Below are 13,547 nucleotides of genomic sequence, written 5' to 3' on the forward strand. Positions count from 1 at the left end.
TGACCTCATCTTGGTGTACTGTGTTAAGTGTAGGTCAATGCCTAGTTTCTGCCATACTAATTTCCAATTTTCCCAGCAGTTTTTGTCCAACAGTGAATTCTTATCCCAAAAGTTGGAGTCTTTAAGTTTGTCAAACACTAGATTATTAAAGTTATTGACTATTTTGTCCTTTGAACCTAACCTATTTCACTGATCAATTAGTTTATTTCTTAGCCAATACCAAATAGTTTCAGTAACTGATACTTTATAATATAATTTTAAATATCTAGGACCCCTTCATTTGATTTTTTTTTCATTAGTTCCCTTGAAATTCTTGACCTTTTGTTTTTTCATATGAACTTTGTTGTTATTTTTTCTAGGTCATTAAAATAGTTTTTTGGGAGTCTGATTGGTATAGCACTAAATAAATAGATTAGTTTAGGTAGTATTGTCATCTTTATTATATTGCAACTTGATTTTTTAAAAAAATGATTTACTATAATTTTAAACTATAATTTATGTAAATTATATACATTCTGCCTATTGTAAAAATCACAAATTACATATCACATGATCTATTTTAATTTTAATGTTTTCTTACAAGTGGTCTGTGTTATAATCCTATATACTTATACTATATGCCTTTAAAAACACTCTTCTTAGGAGAGGTCCATAGAATTTACCAGATTTCCCTAGCACTTCATGGCCCTTATTCTATTCCTTTCTTATAACATTTTTAGACCACATAGCTTTTGACAAAAAACTGAAATATTACATTCTAGATATTTTTTGAAAATATTCAAAATTTTAAAATTACATAAAAGATTAATCTGAAGGAATCACTAAGTAGATAGACATTCTGTTAAACTTAAATTGGAAAAACTCTAATGTTTATCTCATCCATACACAGACTGACAAAGATGATGAAAGACAGAAATAGATAATAATACTGGTAGGGATGAGAGATGGCAAACACTAACATATGGTTGATGGAGCTATGAATTAGTCTAATCACTTATAAAGCAATTTGAGATTATTAAAAAGCACATATGAAAATTTGAGCCAAAGGTTAGCATATGCCCCAGGAAAATCAAAGACAGGTTCCAAAAACATCAGAATATTTATAGCAATATTTTTTTGTGGTAGCAAAGAACTAGAGGAGGAAAGTGTTCATTAATTGGGGATATGAATGTAATGGAATGTTACTGCATGAAAAGATATGAATATGAAGAATTCAGAGAAACATGGGAAACTTATGCCCTGATTCAGAGTGAAATAAGTAAAATCAGGGGCAACTAGGTGGCACAGTGAATAGAGTACCAGCCCTGAAGTCAGGAGAATCTGAGTTCAAATCTGATCTCAGACACTTAACACTTCCTAGCTGTGTGACCCTGGGCAAGTCACTTATCCCTAATTGCCTCAGCAAAAAAAGAAAAAAGAAAGAAAAAAAAAAGAAAAGAAATAAGTAAAATCAGGGAAATATTATTACAATGACTCTAACAAATTCATGTAAGAAACAGCAAAAGGAAACCTAACAATATGTCCTGTGGATAACCAAACTTAATTCTTAAGATAAATTGAAAAAAGGTATCTTCCTTCATTGAAAAGATGGGGGACATGGGTGTGGAACACTTCTTATACTGACAGAAATAACCAACATATTTGCTTTTGTTGCACTGCTTTTTGTTTCCTCACCCTTCTTAAATCTTTAGTATAGGGCATGCCTTGTTGAACAGGAGATACAAGGAGGGATATATTTAGAAATAAGTATAATATAAAAACAAAATCAATAAAAGCAAAATAAAATACCATCATCAGAACATCATCTCCAACTTCTTTGTCATCTTCTTGGATGGATTGCTCACTTCCTGACCATTCCCTTGATACCTCCCTGGGCTCTTTTCCATGTGAGAACATATCTCTGGCCTCCACTTCATTCCTCATCCTGTTATTTACTTGGAGAGATATAATTGACCTTTTTTCTTTGTACCTATCACTGTCTTTCTGATGGATGTTCTGGGGTCCATTAGTCAGTTCATATGATAAATCTCCTACCCGGGCTAGTAACTACTTTCCAAAATGGGTAAAACAATTTTTATTCGCTCAAATCACATGTTGTCACAATACAACTGCACAATAGTAACACAAGATAAATATTGCACTAAGGACAAAAATAAAAGCAAATGTGGCTGACCAAAGAAGGGTGTGGAGGAAGGATAGAGAAAAAGTAAGGCTGATGCCAAAGGGAGAAAAAAAATTCCCATCTTTTATTCCCTTTTATTCCCTTGAGAGTCATTACTATATATGAAAGTCAATCTGTCCCCACCAATATCATCTCCTTGGCTCCTGTCCACTGTGTGATACTTATCTCTTACAATTCCTTTGTTCTTGCTTTCCCTAGGAAAAACACCCAAGGGAAGGGAACTGAACTTAATATCCCTTTACCCAATCACATTTTTATAACTCCCTGTAGATATTATTTCAGATGACAGTCTTAGATACTCCCACAACTAGAGACTCCCTGTCCAATGGGCCAAAATAAGCCCAATCTCCAATAATATGGAGGTTTAAAATAGCATATACAAAGAGCCTCAGCTTATACAAAGTTTCAGAATAACAGACTTCAGTAAAAGTATCTCTTATCCAAGCCATTCACCAATCTGACTTATCACTATATTTAACAGCTGGGTCTTTTAATATAGATCCTCATTTCAAGACATTAGGAAACTCTAGTCTAGACTGTTTTCAACCATGTCTTGTAACTTTAATTAATTCTAATTAAAATATGGCATTACATATACTCCTTGGGAAGCTGAAGGTAAAAAGCACAGTGAGAATTGTAGTGAACCATTCACATTTAAATGCTACATAGAAAAATTAGATATTTTGTTTTGTAATAATGCCGTAAAGGTAGGTTGGGGCAAAGTCTCATAAAAGACTTTGATTGTCAAAGAGAGAGTTTGTATTTGATCCTGGAGATAATAAAATCCATTGGAATTTATATAGAGGATTATTATTTCTTAATAACTTCAATAAATTTATTATTTAATTCATTAAGCATTGTTCAACCTGTCACTTGGGTTGCTACATTAAATGAGTTGTCATAGGAAACAAAAGAGCCAACATATTATATGAAAGGCCCTTAAAATCTGCCCTGCCTCATCACAACCAAAATGTGAACCAAAAATGACCTCCATACCTAATACTGATATATTACACAAATATACTCTGTCTTTGCTGATCACTGTGACCATTTCCTAAGGGGACCATTTGAAATACAAATTCAATCTACATATTCTTGATTGCAACTTGTCAAACAACATGGGAAATAAGGAAAACTTGTATTCTTGTTCTCCACTACTACACATGTACCCCCCAGGACCAGCTTAGAGAAAAGCCATGAAGTCATTTAGTCTATAGTCAGTTTTTGCTTTCATGGGCTCCTTCAATAATATTTCACTGTATACAATTCAGGGGCTCCAAGTTCTATTGCTCCCTTGGCCTTCTCAATATCAAAACCTGTGTTTGAATAATGATATTTTTAAGTCTTATATCCTAATTATAGAAGAAGAAGCTTGATTTTTAGAGGACAAAAGTGGGTGGAGGAAGGGCCAGAGGACTGCTGCTTATTTAATTATGCATAAAACCCAGTCCTGTAAAGATATTTCTTTGACTCTATCCATAAAGCAGTAAAATAAATTCTAAGTTTGGGCCAATGAGAGGATTCTTGCTCACTGTTTTTTTTTTTTTTAAATAGGTTTTTATTTACAAGTTATATGCATGGGTAATTTTACAACATTGACAATTGCTAAACCTTTTGTACCAATTTTTCCCCTCCTTTCCCCCACCCCCTCCCCTAGGTGGCAGGATGACCAATACATGTTAAATATATTAAAGTATAAATTAAATACACAATAAGTATACATGACCAGACCGTTATTTTGCTGTACAAAAAGAATCGGACTCTGAAATATTGTACAATTAGCCTGTGAAGGAAATCAAAAATGTAGGCAGGCAAAAATATAGGGGTTGGGAATTCAACCATGATGTTGAACATCAACCAGATTACTTATGTGACTTATTCAGGCATTTGAATGAGGATAACACTAACACTAACCTCAAAGGTAGTAAATAAGGATCAAAGGATATCACATATACAAAATCTTTGTAAAGTACCAAACTATATATGTGTGGGGTGCTGCTATTATTAAATGTATTTCTAAAATTGGAATCAGCTTGGTGGCTCAGTGGATACAGCACTGAGTCTGTAGTCAGAAAGACCTAGTTTCAATTTGGCCTCAGACATTCAGACTAAGCAACTCACTTAATTTTTGTTCACCTTAATCCACTGGAGAAGGAAACAACACTTTCAGTATGTTTACCAAGAACACCCTATGGATGATATTGGGGTGCTATGGTCTATCAGGTTATAAAGAGATGGACATGATTGAACACCATCACCTTTCTAAAATTCTTGTTACATTCAAGAAATCTTTTCACCAATGGCCCCTCTCATGTATTACTGGGCAATCAGCTGGGTGGGGCCATGGAGAAAGAGTTGAATCGGAAGTCAGGAGGACAGATTTCAATTCAAATGTGGCTTTGATACTTCCCAGCTGTATGAATCTTTAAATCAATTTCTGTCTGCTTTAGTTTTTTCAACTGTAAACTGGGGATAGTAATAGCAGCTACCTTCAAGGTAGGATCAAATGAGATAAAGCACTTAGCACTTAGGACAATGCCTGGCATGTAATAGGGCTTGTTTCTTTTTATTCTCCTTCATTCCTTTTTTCAAGTGGCTCTGTTACTTCTGGACTGGCTTTATATTATAAATATTGCACTATAGCCTGTATATTACATAGTGTATTATGTAACAATATGTATGTATGTGTATATGTAACAGTATGTATGTATGTATTTATATATATATATTATGTAATGATAATATCCGAATATATAAAAATAACATCTAAATAATGATAATCTGGCCTCAGACACATACTAGCTGTGACCCTGAGTAAATTATTTAATCCTCTTTGTCTCAGTTTCCTAATTTGTAAAATGAGCTGGAAAAAGAAATGATAAACCACTTCAGTATCTTTGCCAAGAAAATTCCAAGATTGTTTACAAAGAGTTAGGTATAAATGAAAAATGACTAAAAAACAACAAATGATAATATATTTAATATATTAAGCAATTAAAGGTTTTTAAAACACTTTTGTGTGTTACCCAACAATCCAGGAATGTCAATGTTTCAAGTCCCCATATTACAACCTTATCAAGGGGAAATGATTTTCTTAAGATGATCTAAGTTTTGCTTATATAATGATTTGTTTAAGATCAATAAGTGTGGATCTAAAACTCTTAAGAAACCTTTTTCCTGCCCACCAGGTAGGGATCTTGCAATTTTTCTGTTTTCAGATTTGGTTGCCAAATCTCACTTAGGATAATAGGATTAGATTAGAAGAATGACTGCAGAGGTCATTAACAACAATCCCCTCGTTTTATATATGAGAAAAGAGAATTCAGGGCAGGTTAAATAACTTGCCTAAAGTCACAGAGGTAATAAGCAATATAAATGGGATTTGAGCATGGAGCTTCATATCAATTAGTGCCCTTTCCCTTGTACCATGCTTCCTCCCCAAAGAAGAATGTTTTTGAACTTGAGAAAAGCCCATTTTGAACAGACATACAATATAAGATATCATGGCGTTTTTTCAAGAATTTTACCAGCCAAAGGTTCATTGTACCTCAATGCTAGAAGCCTGTCAGGTTCCAGAATTAGATACTACTTTAGATTTTCTAGAACCAGAAAGGCCCTGAAAAAAATCACTGAGTCCAACACCTTCCTATCTTCAGATAAGTAAATGGGTGATTAGTTATAAAAAAGGTTGAATAAGAAATGATTTCCAATTCTAATAAGCTTAGTTGCTAGGACCTGAGGAAAAGTTCACATTTGGTACCCTCCCTTTTCTGAAACTTTTAACTACCATTACCTTGAAACATCCAGCATCCTCATAAGGTCCTCTTGTATATGCCTAGAGCTTCAGAGATAACTTCCTTTGTCCCCACAAAACCAAATTCTTATGCTTCCAAACGGGAAATTGCTCTGAATAAGGAATTTTCCACTCAAGTATGTGACCGATTTTAGGCTTAAAACTCTCAGGGGATATGTTCATTTTGAAAGAGGAATTTAGTAAGAATCAACTTTAATAAGTATCAACTATCAAGTAAGTAAGTATTAACTTTGTAGCCTCTGAGGGAAGCTCTCTTTGAGCAAGGGAGGTCCTTGCCCACTTTACCATTTACCATTGCTATTCCTTCAAGAAAACAGAATAGGTGAGGGGACACAAAAAACTTGGAATCTCACTTCTAAAACATTGCCTACATTTTTTTTTTAAATAATGAGGATAGGTTTGCATATATAGTCATTTTCTGCATTCTACAAAGCAAGGGAAAATGAGGCAGGGTACAACCATCCTCCTCAGAACAGGTTAAGCTTATATATCCCAATCCTCAGGTTAGTGGCTTTTACCAGACTTCCAAGAAAAAAAAAATAGGGCCTTAATCAGGTTGTGGTGTGAGGAGAACATTGCTTAAACCAAAAAAAAATTAAGTTAACAGTTATCATTCTAGGGTAAAATTTAAAACTCACTCCATCTATGAGGCAGACTGCAAAAAAACAGGCATTATGGTTTCTGGGGACGAAAATCAGACAGAGCTGAGACACTTGAATTCTAGTGTGAGAGTATGACCACAAGTTCTTTCCCTGTTCTGGGTCTCAGTTTCTTTCTTTGTAAAAGGAGAACGTTGAATGAAGTGGCTTCTACAGGTCCCTTTCCTACCCTAATATCCTATAACCTTATAATGACTCTCAAACTTCCAAGCCAAGAAGCACATGGGCATAATACCTTTGCAGGTGAAGCATTTTATATGGAAATGCCTGGTTTGAACCCGGAGCACTTCACCTTTGCATGGTTCTCCACACTTGTAGCACTGGATGACAGGCTTCTCTGATGGGTGATGAGGGTCCTGAGGGTGGGCCACTGAAAAACAAAAACAAGATCCAATCAATATACAAGTAAAGCGCTGGTGCTAACAGGTGTCACTGGGGCTCCCAGATATTGCTGTCAATTATTATTAGAATGATAGCATAGACAGAGCACAATAAAGTTTATAAAAGACGTTGCTTACATTTTCTCACTTGATCCTCAACAAATCTGGAAAGTAGATGCTTTCCAGTAAATCTGGAAAGTAATTATACCTTTACTTATTCTTTATTTTATGTGTAAGAATTTGTGAGTTTGGCAATAAAACTAGTTCATAATTATGGTGCTCTGAGGTAAGCAAAGCACTTTCTTCTCATAGAGCTTTCTTCCCAAGTTCTATGAGGTAAGTTAAATAGCTTTATTAATTCTATTTTATAGATAAAGAAATAGGATTAGATGATTAGATTGATTGCTATCTTGGGGAAATGGAGAAGATTTATATTATACAATAAAATATTATAAAAGTAAATGTTAAACTAATAAATACATTTTTAAAGTAAGAGAAAAAAAAAGGAGTAGGGCAAAACAGAGAGTAAGTTGACTTAGGAGTCAGAAAGATATGGGTTCAAGTCATAGGATAAGATAAAATCATTGCATAGGTCTTAGTTTTAGAGTTGGAAGGTTTCTTAGATGCCATCTGGTCCAAATCCTTGATTATACATTTGGGGAAACTAAGCCTCAGGGAGGACCTTTGTCCAAGGTCATAAAAGTAGTAAACCAGTATTTGAATGTGGGTCTCACAGAAACACACACACACACACACACACACACACACACACGGCACCATAACTATTTCTCTATGAAACCTTCCCTGATTTACATTCAGCTCTCACTCTTCCCCTTCTCTGAATTTCTCCAGCATTTAATTAATCAATGAACAGACATTTATTAAGCACCTACTATGTGCCCAGCACTGTACTGAATGCTAGAGATACAAAAAGACAGTCTCTGCCCTCAAGGAGCTTCCAATCTACTGAGAGAACAACATATATACAAATATATGCAAAGTAATTACAAGATAAGTTCTAGTTAATGAAGGGAAGGTACTGGAATTAAGAAAGGAAAGGGAAGATTTCATAGGACTTTAGTAAGGGCTTAAAGGAAGCCAGAGAGGTCAGTAGTTCGAGTGCAGGGGAGAGAATGGAGAAAGAAAGAAATCATAAATGGCATCACAAATTCCTTTCCTCATCATGCTGTGATGAGTAGAGCAGTGAGAGAATTGCTATCTCTCTTTTACAGTTGAGGAAACATGTGCAGAAGGTTGGAAGCATTTGCTCAGTCACACAATTAGTAAGGGGCAAAGGTAAAGAATCCAGGTTCTCTGACATAGTTCCTATGTCTTTTCTTCCACTGACAGCAGGTAATGGTACAAAGGGCACCAGCTGTGCCATCTACTAACTGTACAACCTTAGGCAAATACCCTTCTCCTCAGTAATGTTACAGCTTCCTCATATATACAGTAGGGATCTAATGTTTGTGGTTACATCATCAGGAGGCTACCATGAGGAAAGCACTTTATATTCTGAAAAATCCTATGTATGAGTGAGCTGTCTAATTGAGCTTTCTTTATCATACAATGCTGTTTGTCACTCAGTAGCACTGAACATGAATCAACCAATGCCCCTTGAGTCAAGGAACACATTCTGCTTTTTATATGTTCTCTTCTGTTCAGTATAAAATACTTTAGGTATTTGGAAGAAGAAGATAATACAGTTTGCTAGTAGAATCAGGGAAAACTTCATGAAGAGAGCCATATTTTGAATTGGGTAGTGAAGGAAGGAAGGATGAATAGGTATAGCTTATCTTTTAAACAGATAAAATGGGGGGGGGGGAAGCATTCCAGATAGAGGGAATAGGCTGATCAAAAACAGAGTTCAGAGTGGACAAAAGATTGAGCAACTGGGAAGAACCAATCCCAGTTTGAAGCAAATATTGAGTATGGCTTTTCAGCTCTAAAATTCTGTGATGGTTTTTTAGTTGGTGGAAAGTTCCCACCCTACTAAAATGGTAAGTCCTTCTCAAAATTATGTCTCTCCAATAGATCTGTTTTTCTTCCTATACACACACACACACACAGAGTTCAAGAGAACTAGTATTTTTTTTCTGGCTGCATGGGCTTGGCTTGGCCTACTGTAATTGTCCCAAGCAGGCAAAGGAACACAGAACTTGAAGTCCTGGACTCCTAGTGAGAAAGGAGCTTTTCTGACTTCTGACTTTTCAAAAATGTTCCACTTTGAACTTAGAAAGTACCTCTCAGCAAGAAGTGTTACAGCTTCACAAATATAATTACTTACTGTTTCTTTTTCAAACTGGCAATGTTCTTATTCCCTTCCTCCCAATATAAGATTTTAAACAAGTCAGTCCAAAGATCCCATTAGTATTTGGCTAAGCACAGAGAAACATTTTTTTGTTAGTAAGATCAGGTGTAGCTATCAGTTTGAACACCTGATATGCACACTCTACCTGGGACTATGAACTTGCCCTGTCTCACCATTAACTTGTTAACTCAACAAGAATTTCCCTATCTAGCTCCCCTGGGAGCTGCCTAAGAAACTTCTATTTGCTTCTGGAGTCAGCATTATCTAAGGTCATAAAGTTGTGGCTTTCAAAAATGATCCTTGAACAACCAGTGACTTTGAAAGTATGACAGTCTAATGTCAAACAGGAATTCACCTGCCAGTGAGTCAGTCAATAAACATTTATATAGTACCTTCTATATATATGCCAGGCACTGCACTAAGCTCTAGTGATAGAAAGGCAAAAAATAGTTCCTGGTACTTATGGTGCTAATGGTCTAATGGAAACATAAAATGACCTTTTACAAACAAGCTATATACAGAATAAAAAGGAAATAAATAACAAAGAGGAGGCACTAAAATTATAGGGGATCAGGAAAAATTTTCCTTAGAAGATGGAATTTTAGCTGGAACTTGAAGGAATACAAGGAAGTCAGAAGCAGAGATGGAATGTTTATTCAAGGAGTAGCAAGGAGGACATTACCATGAGATTTCTGAGTACCTGGAGGGTATAATATGTAAGAAGATTAGAAAGTGGGAAGAGAACAATTTATGAAGAGTTCTGAATGCCAAGCAGAGTATTTTAGATTTGATCCTGGAGGTGCTAGGGAGTCACTGAAGTTTATGGAGTAGAGGGAGTGATGTATGTATAATATGGTCAGACTTATTTGAAGCTTGGGGAGGATGGACTGGAGTTGGGGAGACTAGTGGCAGAGAGACCAATCAGCAGTTTGCAATAACTGAAATGTGAGGGTGTGAGAGACTGGAGTGGAGGTAATAGAGGAAAGAAGAAGGCATGGGTGAGAACTATTAAGAAGGTAAAAATCAATAGACTTTGGAAAGAAATTAAATAGGGCATGTGAAAGAGAGAGAGTAAAGAGTTGAGGATGACACTTAGGAAGAGGGGGAAAGTGGGGGAGATAATAGTTTAGTTTTGGATATGTTAAGTTTAAGATGTCTACAGAACATCTAGTTTGAGATATCTAAAAGGCAACTGGAAAGATGAGACTGGAGATCCAGAAAGTTTAGACCTGGAAAAATAGATCTGAGAATCATCTTTATAGAGATGATAACTGAATTAATATATGGAAGCTGAATGAGATTATCAAATGTAATAGCATAGAGGAAAAAGATAAGAGAGCCCATGACAGAGCTCTGTGAACAACTACCATTAGTAGGTGTGACCTGGATGAAGCTAAGAAATAGTGGTCAGAGAGAAAGAAGAATCAGAAGGAGATCAGTGTCAAAAAAAACCTAGAGAGAAAAGAATATCAAGAAGAGTGTGATCAATAAGGCTGAGAGAGGACAAAAAGAATGCTGACTGAGAAAAGGCCGTTAGATTTGTCAATTAAGAAAGCATTTGGAGAGAGTTGGTAGGAAGAAAGAATATACAATTAAGAAGAGAATAAGAAGGGAAGTGAGGGCTCCTGTCACAGAATGTCTTCTCAAAGAGTTTAGCCACACAAAGGAGAGAGATGAGATGATAGCTAGTTGGGACAGATGGATCAAGTGAGGGTTCTTTGAGAATGACAGAGACACAGACATGTTCATAGGTAGTAGGGGAAAAGCCAGTAGAGAGGGAAAGATTGAAGCTAAGTGAGAGATTGGGGATACTAGTGATGGGCAAACTGATGGAGAAGATGGAATAGAATGGGATCATTTGTGCATCTAGAGGATTTGCCTTGGCAATGAGAAAAACTCATCTTCTACAGGAGGGAAGGAAGAAATATAATAGAAGGCATCTGGGTACAAATAACTTTTAAAAAGGTAATAGTCTTTCTTGAGAATAATTGCCTTTAGTGTTGGAAAATACCTGATACCTTTATTATGATTCATTATGGCCAGTTCCCCTGGGCAGCTAAGAAGAACAGAGAATAGAGCACTGTGCTTGGAATCAGGACTCCTCTTCATGAGTTCAAATCTGACCTCAGACACTTATGTAGTTGTATGACCTTGGATAAATCATTCAACTCTCCTTGGCTTCAATTACCTCATCTATAAAATGAGTTGGAGAGGGAAAAACAAAGAAATCCAGTATCTTTGCCAAGAAAACCTTAAATGGAGTCATGAAGAGTTGGACATGACTGAAAAATGATAGAATAAATTCTTACTTTGTCCTATGATTAGAAAATTATGAAGAAAACAGCAATTGTATTTCCACATAATGGCCCTTATTAGTTCTAGTCAAAGTGGGAATGATTCTTCACTATTCCTCAATCCTCCATCCACTCTCATTGTATCTTTGGTCAACCTATACTATATGCCCGTAATGCTCGACCTCTTCATCTCTACTCACTTTTCTTTAGTAAAAGATAAAGTATTACCCAACCATCTTTCTTTCCTTCAAAACTCAGTTCAAAATGTGGCCTCCTTCATGAAGCCTTCTCTGATACTACCAAAAAGCTTTGGAATCTCTTTGCTCTGAAAAGTACTTTACCCACTTTATTTTTTTTCCTTTTTAAAAAACTATTTTTATTTATTTTTTTCACAACATAATATGATAAAAAGATGATTGCCCATGAAATTGCAAGTCTATTTTGTACAACTTACTGTTGTTTTAAAATTTGTAATAGTTACCAAGTAAATTTCTTTTTTTTTCTTCCATGTGCAATCCCCCACTCCCAGAGACAGCAATTATCAGACACAAATAGAAATATATGCATATCTATAACTATCTATATATCTCTACATAGATAAAATTACTCTGTACATACCTTCTAGTTATCAGTTCTTTCTCTGGATGCAGATAGCATCTTCATAGGCTCTTTATTGTTAATTTGAATATTTATATGAGTCAATATGACTTAATCACTCAAAATTGTTCTTAAAACAATATTGTTACTTTATACAATGTTTTCTTGGTTCTACTAATTTCGCTCTTCATTATTTCATTCAAGTCTTTCCATCTTTTTCTAAGATCATTGAGCTCATCATTTTTTTACACCACAATGGTATTCCATCACAATCATATACCACTTTATATGACATTTATCACAATTTGCCACAAACTAAAGTTTTTGGTATACCAGTCTTAATTTCCCCAGCTAGACTATCAGGCTCTGTAGGGTAGGGATGCTGTCGCTCTCTCTCCTGCAACACATTCCATAGAGATCTAAGTATAAATGATACTCAATAAATATTTGTTGTCTTTGAAGTCTTTTATCCTAGAATTTCTGTTCCTAGCTTTCAGTGAAACATCTGACATTTTGGAATCACTCACAAAATTCAGTGATAGGTTAATGTGTGGAAGAATTTTAAATAAAAGATTTATATATCTTTTCAAGGCAAGTCAACAAACTGATTAAGTGCCTACAATATGCCAGATGTTGTGCTAAATGCTAGTGATTTCTGTGTGACTGCTCAGAACAATGGAATATAATTAATATAAATAAACACACACAGAGGATTTGGACAAAAGAATTAGAAGATTCATGTAAAGAGATCTCAATCTAGATCCTAGATTTCAGGGTGTCTGGGGACATGAAGAAAGAAAAACCATATCTTTATTTTTACTCCTTTACCTGAAATCTAAGTATATGAGTCTAAGAATGGCTCCAGAGCCTTCGCCAGACTTCCAAAGGGGTCTATGACACATAAAAAAAGTTTAAGAACCTCTTACTACATCCTAGTAGGTGACTATACCAGAGCATGCACCACAGGTCTCCTAACTGAGCCTCATGAAATTGGAGAAATCAGATTTTGCAAAGAAATTCTTTGCAAAGGAGTCTATTTCACTTTTAGCTAGAATTTTTATGGTTAAGAAAGCAAGTGAGGCTGAACAGTGACAGGAAAAGACAAATAGCATTTTCCCTAGGCATTTCACTCTGTCTGAGTGAAGGTGCCAGTACCAAAGCTGGCACCAGTTTCCAAGGTCAGCGCTGGGATCAGCAAATGTATTCTACCCACAGAAGCCAGCCAACATTTCCCTTTGGAAATATACATTACACAGCAAAGATTTCCAGGCTCAGGGGTGACCTTTTTGTTTTCAATTTTAAATGTCCAC

At 35.6% G+C, this 13,547-nt stretch overlaps 1 protein-coding gene across 28 annotated transcripts in view; it reads right to left on the reverse strand.

Moving 5' to 3' along the window:
- ABLIM1 (actin binding LIM protein 1) overlaps positions 1–13,547 on the reverse strand; it is a 396,709-nt gene that overhangs the window by 181,306 nt on the left and 201,856 nt on the right. For all 28 annotated transcript variants that reach the window (XM_031955891.1, XM_031955888.1, XM_031955887.1 and 25 more), the window contains exon 2: positions 6,891–7,025. In XM_031955891.1, coding sequence (XP_031811751.1) covers positions 6,891–7,025 — 135 coding nt within the window. The remainder of the gene's footprint in view (positions 1–6,890; positions 7,026–13,547) is intronic.

The sequence above is a fragment of the Sarcophilus harrisii genome, chromosome 2 (assembly GCF_902635505.1).
Source record: "Sarcophilus harrisii chromosome 2, mSarHar1.11, whole genome shotgun sequence".
Taxonomy (NCBI): domain Eukaryota; kingdom Metazoa; phylum Chordata; class Mammalia; order Dasyuromorphia; family Dasyuridae; genus Sarcophilus; species Sarcophilus harrisii.